The sequence below is a fragment of the Formica exsecta genome, unplaced genomic scaffold (genome assembly GCF_003651465.1).
Source record: "Formica exsecta isolate Colony F162 unplaced genomic scaffold, ASM365146v1 scaffold111, whole genome shotgun sequence".
Taxonomy (NCBI): domain Eukaryota; kingdom Metazoa; phylum Arthropoda; class Insecta; order Hymenoptera; family Formicidae; genus Formica; species Formica exsecta.
The window spans coordinates 736,687-756,382 of record NW_021848451.1 but is presented as its reverse complement, the minus strand read 5'-3'; the positions used below and the strand labels follow the sequence as shown (position 1 = coordinate 756,382).

Here is a 19,696-nt window from a genome sequence, read left to right as displayed (position 1 = left end):
TTCGCTGCCAGGTTTCCAATGCGAATTTTTCCGCGAGAAAATTGTGGAATAATGCTTCCAAGATGACTAGGAATTCCATCCCTGTAAATAGCGTAATCGAAGAAGGTTTAAAAAATTTTTATAATAATACATGCAGAGCATACATTGAGAAGAATTAATGTTTAGTAACGAATATATATAACGGAAATTTGTTAACATTTTTCGTATATTACGCATGGAATTAGAGAGAGAATGTTCGTAATTTTCATGTTTTATGTGGAATTATATCACTGCTATTCGCACTGATTTCAGAAAGTGAGCTCATTAGTATGTTAACGAAACAACTACATCTGGCTGAGTCACAAATGCGAAAGATGCAAATCGTTTTGACAAAAGCCGAGGAGGGATTGCGAACTAAAGATCAAGAAATCGGTCGCTTAAAGCGGAAGGTTCTCTGTACGCTTCTCTTAATCTAGGAATATAATACCATTCAAAAATTTATAGCAAACTCTTAGCAGAAAGCTAATCTTTATTGGATTTAATTACATTCGCGCAAATTTTTTTAATTTGTTAAATTTATTTATAAAATAATATGAATATATTGCTTTATTCACGTATTATTTACTCTTTTTCAATGCTGGAGAATATATGAGCCAAATTTTACATGTTCGCTGCCAGGTTTCCAATGCGAATTTTTCCGCGAGAAAATTGTGGAATAATGCTTCCAAGATGACTAGGAATTCCATCCCTGTAAATAGCGTAATCGAAGAAGGTTTAAAAAATTTTTATAATAATACATGCAGAGCATACATTGAGAAGAATTAATGTTTAGTAACGAATATATATAACGGAAATTTGTTAACATTTTTCGTATATTACGCATGGAATTAGAGAGAGAATGTTCGTAATTTTCATGTTTTATGTGGAATTATATCACTGCTATTCGCACTGATTTCAGAAAGTGAGCTCATTAGTATGTTAACGAAACAACTACATCTGGCTGAGTCACAAATGCGAAAGATGCAAATTGTTTTGACAAAAGCCGAGGAGGGATTGCGAACTAAAGATCAAGAAATCGGTCGCTTAAAGCGGAAGGTTCTCTGTACGCTTCTCTTAATCTAGGAATATAATACCATTCAAAAATTTATAGCAAACTCTTAGCAGAAAGCTAATCTTTATTGGATTTAATTACATTCGCGCAAATTTTTTTAATTTGTTAAATTTATTTATAAAATAATATGAATATATTGCTTTATTCACGTATTATTTACTCTTTTTCTTTCTCTCTCTCTCTTTCTTTAATTATTTTATAATTATATAAAATTATTTTATAATTTTTCTTATTTTGAAAAATATATTCTATAATTTAATCTTATATTTTTTAATTAAATCTCTTCCGCTTCTTTGGATGATATATGATATTATTTTGGCATAGATCAAAGAATGGGAAGCAAAGTACAAAAATCAGGAGCTCTTGCGGAAAAAAGAGCAACGGACTCAGGCTAACAATTCCGAATATTTCTATCAACGATGTCTGACATTAGAACACAAGATCGCCGAAATGGAGGTTTAAATTTTTTAGATATGTTCGTCTTTGGTAGCAATAATTAGCAATTCTAATTTCAATATTGCAGAAATTTTTGGCTGATTATGGAATGACGTGGGTGGGTGATACGAAAAACGCGATGAACATAGACGGCGATAGCAAGTAACTAGAATATACATTACTAATTTGAAGTGGAAGTAATCGATTTAATAATTAGTAATTCTGTTATAGTAATTATCTCGATGCCTGTTATGATCAGTTAGTTGCGAATATCGATCAGTTGAATCTAGCCGCGGGAAAGGGCGAAGTTCACATTCACCATAACGAAAAAGGAGGAGGAGCAACTTTTAAAGTATTGCTCTAATTTGTAAGGCGTCCTTTCACACCGCGTACATTACAGAAATAACATTAATTTATTTATTAATTGCTGATCAGTTATTGGAATTAATGTAGTAATTTACTCATATTTTGGTAATGGCCAATCAGCATTTTTCTTATGCATTTTGTGATTGAAGACTCCTTCCTGCATGATGTTAAAATTTTACAAGAACGGTATGATCGTGAAAGAAGGACCATTACGATCTTACGATGATCCGACTGCAAGCTCGTTTATTCGTGATATTCTGGATGGATATTTTCCTTCTGAATTGCAACAAGGATATCCTGATGGAGTACCCTTCATAGTAAATTATTAGTCAAATAAGATTTTAAAGAGGATATATATATATATATATATGTATATGATTTGTTCTTTGCACTTTTTTTTTATTACGGATTCTTTAATTAATGTGAAATTGATTATTAGCTAACAAAAATTTAATTGGCTATCATTATTTTTATTTTCTCTTGAAGATAGAAGATCGCAGAACGGAATTATATGCAGGCGACACTGCTAGCTTTCCTGGTCAAGGATATCGGTTGGGAAAACAATCTGCAGTAGATAGCTTGTTATCGACTAACTCACGAAAGCCAAATATCGTTTTGCAAAGATCTGGTCGTATCAGTCCTTTACTAAAAGATAACGCGTCCGAGAATATTCCGCTTTTATCTCTTCAAACAAATCGGTATTTTATTACAGTCAGAATAAATAAATATTTAATAATTTATCATATTAATACATATCTTCAAATGCAAGAAACAATTAAATTTATCTCTATTGTTTCTTACAATGATATATAAGAAAATATTTTCTAAATTGTTAACCAATTTATAATTCATTTTTACACTTTTTATTAGTTTATTGAAATCCAGAATCTCTTTGGAAACACCTTCTGCTGATTTATTTTCTCTGAGATCGCAAATTTTGGCTTCACATAATAATGTTTGCTCGAGTTCTCATCTTCAGTCTCATATTAACGCAGAGTTAGCACGAAGCAGTCGACGAGAAAAAGTAAAGTTATTAAGCTCTTTATATTTGTTAAAATTCTTAAATCTCAAAATATTACAAATATTATTACTCCGAAAAAAGAGAGAATTGGCTACGAAAAATATGGAATTTGATATGTCGACGAATGAACAATCATTCTTGTCGAAGGATGCTTTGAGAACTCAAGGTAGCAACGGGAGATATCACAGTTCTTCCGACAGATCGTCATACAGGTTTTCTTTCAGATCAGATACATAAAAAATGAAATTGGCATTTATTTCCGTCTAGTCTGACATAAATCGTGGTTTTATTTATTTTCGATTGTTTTTTTTTTTTAATTAAATTTTGTTAGTCGACCGGGGACAGCTGGAAGTCGCCTTCGGCCGCGTTCGAAATCTGCTAGTTTATCTGGAGGACGATTGAATATCGGCATGCAATCAATATTACGATCAAAGGCGTCGAGCACAGCAGAAATTAATGATATCGGCGAGCTTAAGATCGCCAATCTCGCCTCTGGATATTCTACGACGAATCATCCTCGCGTTTCAAAATCAGCTACTTATGCAAGAAAGAGTACGGTGAGAAATGCATCTGGTTGGCAAAATATTAAAGAAATTATGTTTTGCCAAAAGCGAGATGCATTTGAATATGATCTCTTTGAAAATTCAAATGTTATTGTTTTAGCCTCCGTTATTGCATCAGATTAACGAGGCAACTGGAAAATCTGGCGAGTTGCGATTGAAAGTTAGATCATTGACTGGTAGTACTGTATATTTGGTGCATGTGTTTGCTGACGAATCGGTGGCAAAATTATACGAATTACTTGATAAAGCTATGCAAACATCCGGACATAGAGGATATAAAGTAGTTTTGAGCGGGTAAGAAGATATCTGATTTCTTTTTATTGATTCACATTTAATATTAATAATATCATTACTTTGTTGTTAATTTGGAGTGCGTTAGATCCTTTATCTATTTGCATTTTTGACTTTTTAATTATAATTGCTTAAAGATATTCGCCGAAGAGGTTGGAACGTATAAATGCGTCTTTAAAAGAAAGCGGTATCAGCAGAGATTGCGTCCTTCATCTTGTGAATGATTGAATGTTTATCATGTCGTGAAAATAGAGTTTCCTATATGTCCTGTTTGTTAAAAAAAGTATGTAAGCAGAAATGCTGTAAATTTAAAGTCTTTGATATGTAACTTTGCAAATATAGCAAATATGTCTACAAATTACTGCACTCATTGTAAAATGTTTTTGAGATTTATTACTAAAAACCTTTAGTTAATGTATTTTATAGAAAATTAATACACAATATATATATATATATATATATATATATATATAAATATATATTAAATATATATATTACATTCATCATTAAAAAGATGCTTTTAATCAAAAGAGATTTTAACAAATAAAAATATACGTAAAATGTGCGGCAAGAATATCAGATCTTTTTAGATTAACGTCAAGATTTATTGCATAGATCGCCTAGTAATATATAACGACGTAAAAACATATATTGTACACAATATACCACATAATATATATTATTAAAAGTAATAAGTATATTATAAATATATACATCTACATATATAAAAAAACGAGAAAACAATAATATATGTACAATATAAATAAAAAAAAAAAATGATCAGAAATATTTGATAATAATTGATAAGCGCAAACTTTTAATTAATATTAATGATTTATCACGGCAATCATTTTACGCGCGCAGGCAATGAATATGAGAAAAGACAATCTTTCGATCTCCAATTTACTATAATCGATGCAGCGTAAGTCATTTCAATAATAGGCAATACAAATGTGTTGTTATGTCGATCAATGAAATAGATTTTACGTTAGCATGGTACATATTTTTGATATTGATGGCGCACACGTACGCACATTTACACACATACACACTTTCCCTCTCTCTCTCTTTCTCTCTCTGACTTGAATATATATGTATATTTGATAATTAATACTTCCATATACAATGAACGGCGGAACAATATCTCCGTCATAATTAACTCTAGAGGTCATTGCTCTATGATTTAGGGTTCTAATTAGAGAATGAATTGATCTATGATTCACAGTTACTAATTATATACCGGCAAGTACGCAAATATTTGAAAATAATATTATCATTAAGTAATAGTATCTTTTTTTAAAAAAGATCTGTAATATATGTTATTTAAAATTTTTCCATTGAACTATTTTGCATGCAACAGTAAATATAAGAGACTTTAAATGCATAATCATATATTCTTTTAATGGAAATTTATTTAATCATTGCTATTTCATTAAATATCAATAATATTGAGCCATTTTTATTAGTTAATTTGATCCATTTTTATTAATAAAATACTGTAATATATTTAATGCAATTAATAATAAATTTATATTTTTCTCTTTGTAATTTATTTTATGATATTAATAACTTATTATTGCAAAATTAGTTTCTCTTCTGCTATTACATTTTATTAATATTATAATAATGTGTTATACTTTATTATGAGATATAATTATATAATTTTACAATTGAGAGATTAGGACCATATAAATTAAAAAAATAATAATATTTTATATGCAAAAGAAATTCCGCATTTCGTTACTTTTTTACTGTATTAATAAAGAGTAGAAATGTGATCAAAATAATCCGTGAAAATATTATATTTAACTGTAACAGCTAAATCTTTCTATCATTCAAAAATACATGATATCAAATAGGATTTCAATTATTATTAAGATTTATTAAAACACTATTTAAATCTATACGTATTTACAAATCCATGGAATATAGAATGAATTAAATAATACAATAGTATACATACATTGCGTGAGAATCAGTATTAGAAAATTTATGGCATTTTTTATCATTATCGCGACAGACTACGTCACGATAGCTTCGAGCTTTATCAATCAACGGGATAGGACTCGCGCAGATTTATCTATGGGCCCCTACCGACAGATCTGTCAACGGAAGCTTTTCGATCAGATATCAGGATGGAACGGTTAATAAGAGGTCCTGTTTGTCAATCGATATCCAAACTAGTCGACACCCCCTCGGGAAATTTCTGGCGTAGAGGCTCGTAAATTTTGCGAGTACCAAGCGAGCCAGGCTTCGCTTAACGGCTCGATTATTGAAAATAAAGGAACGCAATCAACTTGATCGAGCGCCCGTACCGTCGTAAAATGTAAAATAAGAGCAGAGAACCGAAAAGAACCGCCAATCGAGATTTGCGGTTTTTTTTTTGTTAATTAAAAACTAAATGAGTTTTCCAGATTATGCAATAGTAACGAATAAGCACGCAATATGTGTGTTTTAATGTGCTTAATGAAGCAAAATTACAGTGTTATGAATAGCAATTATCTTGGCGAACGACTTGTCAGTCGATGAAACGACAAAGGTATTTTATGCAATAACGTTTAACGAAGATTACGTAACGGATTACTTTACATATCTACATCAATGTTAACAGTTAATAGACTATCATTAAGTTTATCTATAGTATAATTATTTCAATTTATACAATTACATTGGCAAACTAAAACAACAAGTAGATTTTATGGAACAATATTTAATGAAGACTTACATAACGGATTATTTTATATTTTTATGTTTAATTTAATATTAACAATTGATAGACCATTATTAAGTTTATCTGTGCAATTATTTGAAAAAGTTTATAATACATTTATAAATATATATTCCAATGCTTAAATTAAAATAATCTAAAAAAAAAAAAAACACATGAGCTACAAACATTATATTGGGGGATTTCCTTATTGTATCATCGATTACTTGATGGAATGATATCATTGAATAAACTCAACTAATCAGGTTTCCAGTTTTCACATTGTTTCAAAGTCGATTAACGGAGGCCTTTTGATACATGTAATATAATTTTGTTCAAAATTCTTAACGAATGAAAGTAATATCATGGGTATTATACGTGAAATGGAGTCTACATAAATATACCAGAGCATTCACAGAGACACGATGCGAGACAGATGGCGAATTAGATCTAATTGTAAAAAATGACGAATATATTTCTTCTGAAAATATTAAAATATGGAAGATAAAATTTGTGGAAAAACTCGATCCAATCATTCTCACTCAATATCATCGATTTGTCTTTTGTTCGCGATTTTTTCATTTTGCCATAATATATGTCATTATTTTTATAATTAACTATGTAGGAGTCGCGAAAAACTAACTTAGGATATTAGAAATATAATTTTCTGTAAAATGAAGAGATTATCTTTAAAAAAACTTTGGTCAATAATTTTATTTAGATCCTATGAATTACATAATAGATGGAATAGAAATAAAACATGTTTTTTTATTTCAATATTTTCTCTCCCAGTAAAATGAAATTATATAACTATTGATTGTATACTTAAATTATAAAAACATGAAAAATGAGTAATTTATTAAATAAATAGTTGTTGTTGACACTTCTTGATATTTTGCCAAACAACAATATTATTGCGTATTTTCCTGTTTCTCCTCTGCCAATAATTTACACTTTATTTCAATTACTATTGTTACTAATGAATGGGTTGCGGTAAAATCTACTTCTCTCTCCTCTTGCATATGTAACGTGCGATTTGTTAATAGCATAAACGGCGACCTTATAAAAGTATTTATATACTTATATATATAAATTCATTTTTTTTCTTTTTCAAAAAAATATCGCTATTATTTTGCCGTTCTTTTTATGATTAATTCCTCAACTACAAGTTTAAAAAAAAAAAAAAAGGATCTCTTTTTTTTCTCACATGTAGATTATAAGTGTTCCACTATTATGTAATATAATAACACTGTGAAAAGTATATTAATTATACAGGTTATGAAATTTTTCCTATCTCTGTTGGCGACATCTGCTTTAACGCATTGAGCCAATGGATTCTCTCCATTGGTCTCAACGTTTTGAAAGACAAAAAAGTAAAAGAAAAAAGAGAGAGAAAAGAACGATGAGATAAGAAGATCGTTTGTTCTAGGGTCTCATTAAGCAGGTATTGAAAATTTTTTCCTCGTTTACGAATCTCTGCATCTTCCAATGTATTTATCTGGCACTTTATGAATAATTTCAGTGCATATTAAAAATTCGAAAATGCAATCACGACATCATTATAATAATCCTTAATGTTACACGATAAATAGAAATAAAAATTAAAAGAAAATTCTATTATTTAAAAAATTAGGAAAAGGATAGATGTGACAAATTTGTTTTACTTAATTTGTTTTATGTTTTAATTGTTGATCTTATGCTTATCTTTCTCTCTCTCTTTTTTTCTTTTAAAGATATATGCTATGAGAAATGTTTCAAGAGATATATTATAAAATCATGTACATGTTAATAGTTAACCACTTCTGAAAGAACTATCAGAGTTTCGTTCGAGGATGATTGCGTTCCATGTACTTTCCCCTCATTTTTTTTCTGATCTCAAATGTCAGAGAATGACCTAAATTTTAACGTACTCTCTTTGAAGCGACACAATTAAACGAATGCAATTTTCAATATGGCGTAACTGTGTTCACTTCGACAATAATTTAATCTTTTTTCAATAGTTTGAACGCTTTTGTTTCGATAATACAAAATGTACACGAAAAGAATAACGGTATGACATGGTATTCCGTAACAATATTTGATGAAATTGGAAATGAAAATTTTTAGAATATATATAAAAATATATATAAAAATGTTAACGTGTTAAAACATATATCGAGTTAAATATTAAGGCTTATTTAGCACGTTATTTCTGCTCGAGATGCCTTTTCGTTGAATGCACACCAAGTCTTTGAACCGATTAGAGAATCTGAGAGCTGCGCAATGTCCTATCATGCATATTTCACCGAATGCTTTATCTGCTTTGTTCTATGGATATCGGATTATATATGAATGTAGATTTGCGCTGAAACAATTTCCTCGAAATCCGTCGAACATAGTTACTGTCTATAGAGCGGATTGTTGAAATCGATTGTATGCGACATCGAGAGATATCTTCGCGGCAGATTTGTCGAAAATGCGGATATGTACAATCAGATTGGCGTAAATACTATAACCGTCGTGAATGGTCGAAAAGGTTGGGATATTCCAAATATTTTATTGAAGAGTTGTGATTGATGGAATATCGTATTGACTAGTCATGTTTTCCACAAAATGCTGCGCTGATAGAATTGCTTGCTATAGAAAAATGCAATTGCAGAGTTATGCAGCGCTCATCAAAAGCGTTCATTGAACATTCTTTCATGAGACGAGAAATTGATTGATTGCTTCACCTCGCAGTTATGAAAGAGTTAAAGAAGTCAGATAGCCATAATAGTCTTCGATAGCCAATCCAATAGATTGAATAAGTGTTTCAGAAAGATGAGAGAAATAAAGTATAAATAATTGAATATACCAAAAAAAGAGTATGAAAAATATAGAACATGCATTGTAACTCTCTTTTTCATTCTCTAATTTCTAGTTCTATTCTGAAAGAGTTAGCTTCTTTTTCAAATTATGTTTCTCTATAAAAAAATAATATATTAGAAATTGTAGAGTTTTCTTATAAAAGTATTTATATACTTATATATATAAATTCATTTTTTTTTCTTTTTCAAAAAAATATCGCTATTATTTTGCCGTTCTTTTTATGATTAATTCCTCAACTACAAGTTTAAAAAAAAAAAAAAAGGATCTCTTTTTTTTCTCACATGTAGATTATAAGTGTTCCACTATTATGTAATATAATAACACTGTGAAAAGTATATTAATTATACAGGTTATGAAATTTTTATGAGCGTCGAAAATGTTTATTTTTTTCATTATTAAATATTGTACAACCCATGTTTAAACCTTTTATTTCGATGTAGAGAAAGTATTCAAACATTTGCTGTTTTCGTTGCTAATAAACATTCTTTTTAATTAATTTTTCATTATTAATGCGCCAATAAACCATCATTGTTAGTTTTTAATTTGAGTTTTATATCATTTGTCTCTTCTTCGACAAAGAGGAAACATAAAGCTTAATTTCGCCGTAAAATACCGTAACATATCGTAATATAATATTCAATATTTTTAAAAATATCGAAAGAACTCTCACAAAAAAAGTATACAGAAATATTTTTTTTGCAAATGCAAGTAATGCGTCGCAATGTTACATACAGAGAGAATTACCAATATCGAATTTTCAATTGAGAACTTTTTTGCGCAGACTTACACACGTGGAATCATCGCGTTTGCTAATAAATTAATTTTCGCTTTTTAACTGTACGTGTTTCATATAATGTCATTATCTAGCCGTATAAATGTGTTGAAAATGTATCGCGAATTGCTTGTCAGATGTGGCAGTATGGATTGCTCGTTTTTTTTTTTTGCGCACGTTCTATTTCTTCAACTCTCTTTCTTTCTTTTTCTCATAACGAAACTTTTTTTTGTTAAGGAGGAATGGGACGAATTAGCTATATCAAAAATGAATAAATCTAATACATTTCGAGATTCATTTGATATTGTGCAAAAGTATTTTTTCAGACTTTTAAAATATAAAATTAATAATTAATTTGTGAGTTAAAATAAAGATTTGTCCTGTAGGATTAGAATCTTTATTTTCATGAATGTTTGTCAGTCACTATAAAATTTTTGTGGTGCAGTCGCTATAAAAAAGTTAGTTCGATATAAATTAATATTTACGATTTTAAGATTAAATTATATTCAACAGAGCAAATCTTTACTTTAACTCACAAATTAATAATTAATTTTATATTTTAAAAGGCTAAAAATTTGCTTTGCATAAATGTCAAATTCATTAATCTCGAAATATATTAGATTTATTAACTTTTGACATATCTGATCCGTCCAGTTTCTTCTTAAGTGTTCGCATACATACACTTATACATTCACTCCCATTCTTCACGTCCAACGGCTAGTGTAACATATTAATAAATTCGCCACACACGACGTAATCTCCTCAACAAACAGTAATATAATAATATATTCACAATATATGAAACTTTGCGTATATAGCTAAAAACAGTTAATCGGCTTATCTATTTTTTTCTATCTTCTCGTGAAAAATGCTCGCTGTACACACGTCAATGATAATAACCTATTCGATTGTGTCAAAATATGACTAGGTCTTTCGCGCGCTCCGATTTTTTTCATCTACCACAAGCGCGCGTAATATGTTCGTATTTATGTACACACACGTCGACGTATACATACATATATATATATATATATATTTATACATATACATTACGTTATAAGTGCATTTATAAATCGCACACATATATTATATATATTTATACAAAAGATTTATAAATCACTTTTCAACAGTTAGTGTACCATCATGCTTATACATAAGACAATGGGATCCCACCGAATGATCGTGTACTTTTTTTTCATCATTTTAATTATCTTACGACTCAATTTCTGATTATTTTTGTGCCAATGTATATATGTGTGTTCCTTTTAAAAATAACTAATTTTTTTACTAAATCGCTTATTTATACATACGTTGATCACGCTGACATAGTATGGTATTAACATGGCAAAAAAGATTTCTTATAATATATACGAAACGCACGTCATTATCAGGATATATTTGTTGTAATTTTTTTGTGACTCGAACTTTGAGTTGTTTGTTCCTCTAATTAAATGATTCAAAGGGATTTCTGATAAGAAATTGTTAAAAACGCAGTGAATTTTTTAAAATTAGATTTTGATTTTACTTTTTGTTAATTATCTTTTATGGAATAATGTGAAGTAATTTAGAAAAATTTAGAAGTTTAGAAATAATATGAATTCTTCATAATAAGAAGCATCATTTATATTAACTTGTCGCAATTTAATTTTTGTATTCGTCGATCTTTGCTCAAAATTATTGGGTGTTTGTTTGCTTTGACATTTGTTTAGGCTAAATTTGGCAGTGATTACTAATTTGAATTTGGTCCGAGTCATATGATACAGCCCTCGATGTTTTATTGCACTATATTTTTCATTGCGTGTGAAAGTTTTATTTAGCTGTTTAATAATCGATTATTTATGCATCTATTGGTTTCTTTCGCTTCGCATTTTCGAGATCGAGATCGAGGACTCGTGAAAGAGAAAGTATTTATGCGCGAATATTATGGTTGCAAAAATACAGTCCGAAATTATTGTCATTGGAATTTGCATTCCAATAGACGTTGACATCGCGTTAGTGTGGGACCGTGTCAGCGATCTCGCAATCGACTTGACGCTCGCGTTCACAGAAATCGCAAAATCCGGCATGATGATCGTAAAGTAATTGCATATTACTGTCAATCAGTTAAGAGGCAATCGCGGATATTTTCTTAGCTATTTCGTATATAATGAATGATTCTTTGGCTGTTTCCGCGAGAAATTTCTAGCCTATAAATTGCAATATAACTTTGAAATACAATTCTGTACGCGAAAACCAGCCTTCAACGAACTTTATCGGCTTTTTACATCCGTTTCGATATGTGTAATTTGAAATTCGGCTCTTGAAATCTGCTCGCGTTCCGCCGACACACATGCCGTGGCATCGCGGTCGGTTCCGGTCAGCGCGGTCTGGCTGGACACACTTCGGACAAACGTTCGGCTCTTTTCATTCGATATTCTGCCGTTGCGTCGGGAAATTTCGAAACACGAGCAATTCCTGGTCAACTGGCATTGCGCGTGGCATTTTATTTTCCATGCAGTCCCTATTATTCCTATTTATCACGATTGATCTATGACACTTCATGCACTGGCACTTTTCGATTTGATCCCGGCTCGATTTGTTGGTCAGATGTATGCTTTCATTAGCTATATATATATACCACGGGTCTCTCGTTTGAATAGCATTCCGTCGTTTTCATCTGCTTTGATCCCAATAGTTTCGGGAACCACTCGTTCATTGAGATGTTGGCCTCTATTAACGAACGCAGAACAGCTACGTAGCTTCCATTATCCTGATTAGATCATACATTTTTGTAACACTGCCGGCGCGATTTCGCTGATTCTTCGAATATTGAGATAATAATATCATACACATTTGTTTACTGTCGGGGCACAATAATCGATACTACACGATACCACGTTCGAGAACGTATTTCTCATTTAAAACGAAAATAAATAAACAAAATATTTCAGTTCTCTCGTCCGATTGATTGATCGCTCAGCCTCAGTTTCTCGTCATCACGCTTTCAATCAATGATGATCCGACATCGTCGTCGGCGCGGGATGGCCCTCGTTGCGGTTTACCGACCCGCCCCGGCGACTATATGTGCTATAAGCACGTCTCCTTCTGATCGATTACATTGATGACCACTGAAGCCTGCGTGGACAGCTCCTTTTGGGCTGGTACACCTGTCGGTACCTCCTCGAGTATTGGTCAAAGAGTCGTGGTCCTCGAGACCGTTGCCGAGGGCGGCGGCGGTGGCGGGGGCGGCGGAGAAATCACTACGTCCGGTTCACCCGCTAGGTCGCAATCGAATCTCCAGAGAATATTCTCAGGATGGTCACCTCCTAATGCGTAGCATAGTGGTTAATAATTCATTTTCATTGAAATCACATTGATATAAGTATATATCATTTGCTTTCAATATCTTTATACAATCGATTCTTTAAACTTAAATGTACATATAAGCGTACTTTTTAATTAAAATTTAATTGAATATACACAGGCATAAAATATTTTTTTAGATACATTGTAGGTTTAAACAAAAAAACTAAACAGTTACTATATTTTTACAGGTAACTAATATATGTATGCATAATATGTACATAAAACTTTTGGAACAGTAATTTAAATAAATATGACAACACACAATAGGAAAGAGAAATTTTTAGAAAGAATAAATGAAAAGAATAGAAGATTATAAAATGATTTTCTGACATTTCAATAAGTATATATAGAGAGAAAAAATGTTGTTTCTGCTTAAACTAAATTTACAATTTTTTTTTCTTTTTGGCTAACTTTATTACCATCTACGATGTTTTAAATTAATCCATGCAAATTTAAGCATAACGATCAACATGCCGCTCGACGTAGCGAATATAATAGGATGGGATAATCGGTATTCGTGGTCAATAGACAATCATACCTTGACCCAAGATGATGCCCGAAGAGCCCCGTCTCTGTCTCGGCGGAGGTGCTTGGTGTTTGTGCGCATGGTGACTGTGTAGGTGTGAATGTGAGTGGCAGTGTGTGTGACGCGTGTGCGTGGGAGTGGCTTTGCACAGTGGCGGTTGCTGTTGTTGCGATTGTTGCTGAAGTTGCTGCTGCTGCTGTTGTTGCTGTTGTTGACGACGAAGATGAGGATGAGGCCTGTGCTAGGTGTTTCCGCCATGGGACACCTGATCGAAGCTCAATGATTTCTTCATCTCCGTCATCGACAACGCACCACCCTCCTGCTGAGAAACAAGTAAGCGCAAGTGTTAGCTGTATCGGACCGACCAGCAAAGGATCGACTTTCACAACGACGCAAGTAGACACGGACAAGTTATTAAAAGTTGCGCGATATTGTTAAAAGTTTATTAAAAAGATAGAGAAACATGAGAGGAAAAGGTTATCATTAAGCCGCGCGCGATAGTGTTGATAACTATGTCTTTAGAGTTGTCTGTTGGAAACAAAGAGCACGTGCTCCGCGAAATAATTTTTTGCCAGGAATTCCGGAATACGGTGGTACCGATATGGCTTTCAGATCACGTTTTTAGAATGGAACGAAGCGCGTGCGATACACGCAGATATATTGCCTGTTAAAAGATAATTATATGAAGGCGGAGCAGTTCATAAAAGCGAATAGTAGTCTCCCTGTGCGAATATAGTCTAGACATCCATCTTATGTTGATAATTACGAAATAAAAGATAATAACAGATTAATACGTACTGACATGACTAATTACTTAATAATTTCTAACATTAAGGACAAGATCATTAAATACGAGAATCTTAATTTAAGAACTATACTACTAAGAACTTTTAAGATTATCTTAATTTAAAAATTATACTATAACTTTCTACGCAATTTTGCAGGAAATTGAGAAACGTGAATAATCTAATTAAGATGTGAAAAACAGATTTTCAGAAACTTGAATAATCAGAGTATAAAAAGCAGAACAAAGCATTAATAATTGTCTGGGTTTATTCTCTTATATAGTTAAATTATAGAAATGCTTAGTAAATTTAAAAAATTATATAAATATAAATAATTTTAATATCAGTGTGTATATTATTTTTCATATTTTCAAAATTCTATAGATATACGTTATAAAATTATTATCATTTTTGTCTAAAAAGATTAAAATATTTTTATTTTTAATCTTATTTATGTGTGAATAAACGCGGAAGTTAGGACTCAAAAAATACAATTGTAATAATGTGACAGATAATGAGTAGAGAATATTCAAAGCCAACGGAGAGACAGAATAATGCGGTTGATGCGGTTTATTGGAATTCAGAATGCACTATTTTCGCTTAAATACAATTACATTTTCTCGATAATGCGAATGTCGCTATTCACTGTATGTGTCAGCAAATGGTATGCACAAGTATGAGCTAATTACTGTCAGATAGTTGAATCACGTTTGTATTACGATACAATACATTCGATTTCGTGAACGCGTGTACTACGATACAATACATTCGATTCGCAGTTTCTCGATTGTATACGCGGAAATGCACCGCACGTCAAATAAAATATTTATTACAAAAATTATTATTTTTTTATGTTTTGATGGAAGGATAGAAGAAATGAATGATTGAAGAGTTTGAATGATCCATAGAATTGACATTTTTAGTTGAGCAATCGTTGTGGCAATATTTTGCAAGTAACGGCCTGAAAGACACGTCATTTATCTCCGAGAGAAATTAGTCGTTAGAATTCGAAATAACAGTTACATATAGTTTTGAAGGAATTCGTTGATTGAGTTGCTAATTTTACTTTGGCATGATGGTAATTAAACTTTAAAGTGGAGAAGTCCGTATCCGAGAGGAAGAGATAAGATGTCAAAGCGGGAAGAGGTGAAGGGAGAGAGCAATATATTATCGTTCTTGTCGTGCGAAAATTTGCTTTGAAGCACGTCAACACTTCACGAAATTTTCACTGCTAATCAAAAGATATCGCCCATCTTAATATTTGCAATTTAAACGGCGTCGTACACGAGATGGAAAGATTAAGTATTTAGTCGTAGAAAAGTACGCAAAAAATACGAATTGTTTTAGAACTTTTTGTGATAATTTGCTAAAATAAAATATTTTTAATAAAAGTAAATAAATATAAATAAAGAATGAGAAAAGAGAAAAAATATTTTTAAATTTTGTTAATTTTAAGAATGACACGAAATTATGAAATAATTTTTTTTTATAATTTGTGTCAACGAGTTATATAAAATAAATGATACATTATTGCAAAGCAAAATTACGATAAGTTTTATTCTCTCTCCACAGTTTTTTGTTTATTGATTTCATACTCTGAAAATAGAGGAAAAGGATGACATTTACGAGTTCGAAAGAACACAATTCGAAAAAATTGTATCGCGAGATCTTTTTACAAAACTTTAAGACATTTGCACTTTTAAATACTAGGATATTTTACTTTATGTGTTTTTAAGAAACTATTCCATTTTTGAGGATATAATGTTTGTACAAAGTATACTCCTGCAAGTTTTCGTATAGGATATCCCTGATAGGTTTGCATAGACGGGGATAACTTTCTATCAGAATGTAATATATTCCTTCTCAAGTTTTCAAGACGAGCATCACCGACTTACATCGTTAAAGAAAAGAAATAAACGTAAAGGGTATGTCAGACATCAAATTCTCTTTCATGTGTCACATATATTTACATCATGAAGCTAAACCATTCCCGACAGAAATTCTACTAAATTACGTTCGACGATATAACACACAATAGAGCGCGCGTTACTATTGTTAAAAGTTTACGCATGCAATTAGATGTGTGTATACTGCAATTGTAAGCGTGTGCAATAATCCCTTCGATGACACCACAGGCAATTCGCTCAAGATTGCGTGAGATACGAACGTGCGATAACAAAAAAAAATACATTATAATAATATTATATATATTGACATTTTTTGTAATGCTCGCGCGTAAAAGAATCTTGGAAGTACAAAATCAACCCAACGGCTATATATATACTCAACAATGTAATTGTCATAACACTTTACAAAAAACGTAGAACAATGCGAAATCCGTAGAATGTTTTGGCATTTATAATTGTACTCCCTTGTCGAAACGTGTATTATATGCTTGTATTCCTAGATTATCCATGATTTTCTCTGATTTCGAGCTGTTTAGAATATAAAAATGAAGAATGTTTGGGCTCCCTGGAAGCTATACTCTTAGCACGGTAACTCTAATTACCGCGCGATATTGGATTTTCGACTGACTACACGCATGCATAGAGTTTTTACGAAGATGCTTTATTCGTTAACACTTAACACAAAAGACGAGAAAAATCTCGAGCTCGGAATTGACTTTGCTCAGTGAAATTGAATTACCGTGGAATGAGTATCGCTCTCCGCGACCAGCAATCGGCTCTCCTCGGAAAGCTTCTATAATCCGCTGCCGCATTTGTATCTCTCCTGATTGTTACACCACTTTTCTTCGCGAATATATACGTCAATGACTATTTGTTCATTTAATCCGTTGCAAATTGCTGAATAGAATCTGTAATTGCGTGAGTTGTGTACGAGCCGTTGTTACTTTCTTTTTAAAATCGAATGAAGGATAAAAAGAAGCAGAATACGCAATTTACGATATGAATAGTGAGAGATAATTGACTAATATGTGATCAAAACGCGTAAAATTTAGCGTTGTCCTCGGAGACGCCGATTGAGATTAATCGCGCGAGCCCGTCATGCGGGACAAGACTTACACCATTTAATCGCGGGAACTCGATGCTCGGTATGTAGGTGGTCTCCTCGTGTTCCGGCGTGGAAGAGAGACGCGTTCTTCTTCGGTAGGACGATCCGGCGACCGCGGAATTGCGCGATTTCGCGGCAGGCCTCTGGCGGGAGCCGCAGCGGACGGCAAATCGCAATTCCGAGGCCATTTCGGCGCAGAGGGACTGTCGAGAGCGATTAAACGTGGTCGAGATGGGCAGGAGGTGCACGCGGATGTGTTTACCGTCCAAGGTGATCGCCGACGATGCAGGCAGATGCCGATACGACAGGTACAACATACACCAAGAGACACAATACACACGAGACGATCATACGAGACCGAACGCATGCAAGAGGCTGATTTCTCCGTCGAGCGAGGCCGTTCATTGCTCGTTATTTACGATGTCGTTCCTTTGATCACGAGCCGCGCGGATACGACTTATTGCATTAACATCTAATCGCATTTCTCGTGTGGTATACGTAAACTCGATATATTTGTTAGAGAGCAAATATCGTCAGAATATGAAAAGACGAATTACTTGACCTGAAAACGCGAGAACGGAGAGAATGAAGAGGCATCAAATTGATTAATTTTTTTTTTTTTTGTGATAATAATACAATCATAATTCTTATTTTTTTTCTGAAAATCAAAATTGAATTTTCTGTTATTTTATACACTTGTTCACACCGTTCAGTCTAAGATATATGAGTAATATTATAACAAAAACGCGTCAAAAACATAATAAATAATAACTCGGAAGCAGAAGTAATTGCATCAAGATTTTGAGGAATACTAGAATTTTAATTCGAGACTCACACACACAAACAACCTCGCCCAATCAAGAGAAAGTACAACTCATGCAACACGTTCACGCGAAGCGTAAAATTCTGTACCGTCCTGTCGGCATTTTGCTTAACTTACCCTGTCCGATTGGGTATTCTTCTTTGAGTTCCAGCAGAACTCGAGGATCGCCACTAAGATCGCGAGCGCCAGGCCGCAGAGCAACACAACAAAGACACCGCCTGGAATGACAAAACCGGAAGCTCATTATTTTAATGCCGGCGGGCTCATTCCTTCGCCCTTCTATAATTTCACCGAGCAGGACGCCGTTGGCTGTCAAGAAATACGGGTGTGTTTATCCTCCATCTCGAGTTTGTCCTATCTCCTCTTTTTTTCACCCCTGCCCATCTTCGCTAGTTTGTCGGAGAGCGAAGAGAAGAAGAAGAAAAAGGAAAAAAAGGGAAATAAAAAAGTTCTTGGCCGCGGAAAATCGTGCGCGCAATATCAAAGCGAAGCGTGCGTTCTCAGATCGATCGCCTTTTCGTCGTTTCATGGATAAACTACGCAACGGAGTATTTGCGAGTAGGGCGTGGAAACATATATACTGATAAATGGCCGGGTATTTGTATTTATCGCGATGCGAGAATCACATGCAAAAACGATAAACCTCGAGAGATATTTACGCGCTTGCCGCGTGAAGTTTAGTTCATGCTCGACGAAAGAGGATGGAAGGTATGCGGAAGTTCAAGAACGCATTCGTAATTAACGATTGTTTCGCAAAGTTATTCGTGAGATTGGAACTATTTGCTTGTATCTTAGTGAATTTACGCAATGCGTATTGCTGTGTTTCTCCATTCTCTTATTTTTTCAATCAGCATTACACTCGATATTTCAAAATCACTGTAATCGAGATAATGATTGTGATAAAATTTACAGAGAATTAAAAAATGTCGAATATCTTAAAATCCGTATTTTATTTCAGCACTGTTAAAATTGCGTATATAGGACGTGCAAAAAATATATGATTAGATATAAAATTTGAATGAACTGCCTGCAATGAGGTTGAAGTAAACACTTCAACTTTGAGACGGAAGTCTAATATTCCTCTTCATATGATCAGAGATAAGTTTTCACTTC

The 19,696-nt window shown here is 32.6% G+C and overlaps 3 protein-coding genes across 3 annotated transcripts in view; 2 read left to right on the top strand and 1 right to left on the bottom strand.

The window, feature by feature from the left end:
• Positions 1–954: 954 nt before the first annotated feature.
• Positions 955–2,465, top strand: LOC115236681 (UBX domain-containing protein 11-like). Its single transcript, XM_029809280.1, has 6 exons — positions 955–1,074; positions 1,415–1,546; positions 1,614–1,687; positions 1,757–1,877; positions 2,041–2,208; positions 2,409–2,465. The coding sequence occupies exons 1-6, from the start codon at positions 955–957 to the stop codon at positions 2,463–2,465; spliced, it is 672 nt and encodes a 223-aa protein (XP_029665140.1).
• An 843-nt stretch (positions 2,466–3,308) lies between these two features.
• On the top strand, positions 3,309–4,089 carry LOC115236664. The gene is made up of 3 exons (XM_029809255.1): positions 3,309–3,469; positions 3,576–3,769; positions 3,904–4,089. The coding sequence occupies exons 1-3, from the start codon at positions 3,323–3,325 to the stop codon at positions 3,992–3,994; spliced, it is 432 nt and encodes a 143-aa protein (XP_029665115.1). The 5' UTR covers positions 3,309–3,322; the 3' UTR covers positions 3,995–4,089.
• Positions 4,090–9,816: 5,727 nt separating this feature from the next.
• The window catches only part of LOC115236564 (glutamate receptor ionotropic, kainate 2-like), a 48,058-nt gene continuing 38,178 nt past the window's right edge, over positions 9,817–19,696 (bottom strand). Inside the window, exons 10-13 of the mRNA XM_029809095.1 lie at positions 18,701–18,801; positions 17,774–17,963; positions 13,976–14,285; positions 9,817–13,397 (exon numbers count right to left, since the gene is read on the bottom strand). Of these exons, the coding sequence (XP_029664955.1) occupies positions 13,391–13,397; positions 13,976–14,285; positions 17,774–17,963; positions 18,701–18,801 (608 nt within the window). The 3' untranslated portion in view covers positions 9,817–13,390. The remainder of the gene's footprint in view (positions 13,398–13,975; positions 14,286–17,773; positions 17,964–18,700; positions 18,802–19,696) is intronic.

Bases quoted from the DNA above. Each gene is read 5' to 3' on its own strand.
- LOC115236681 (XM_029809280.1), top strand. From the start codon at position 955: ATGTTAACGAAACAACTACATCTGGCTGAGTCACAAATGCGAAAGATG. The intron at 1,075-1,414 runs GTTCTCTGTACG...ATTTTGGCATAG, and splicing joins TCGGTCGCTTAAAGCGGAAG to ATCAAAGAATGGGAAGCAAA. The intron at 2,209-2,408 runs GTAAATTATTAG...AATTATATGCAG, and splicing joins CTGATGGAGTACCCTTCATA to GCGACACTGCTAGCTTTCCT.
- LOC115236664 (XM_029809255.1), top strand. From the start codon at position 3,323: ATGCAATCAATATTACGATCAAAGGCGTCGAGCACAGCAGAAATTAAT. The intron at 3,470-3,575 runs GTGAGAAATGCA...TTATTGTTTTAG, and splicing joins CTTATGCAAGAAAGAGTACG to CCTCCGTTATTGCATCAGAT. The intron at 3,770-3,903 runs GTAAGAAGATAT...AATTGCTTAAAG, and splicing joins TATAAAGTAGTTTTGAGCGG to ATATTCGCCGAAGAGGTTGG.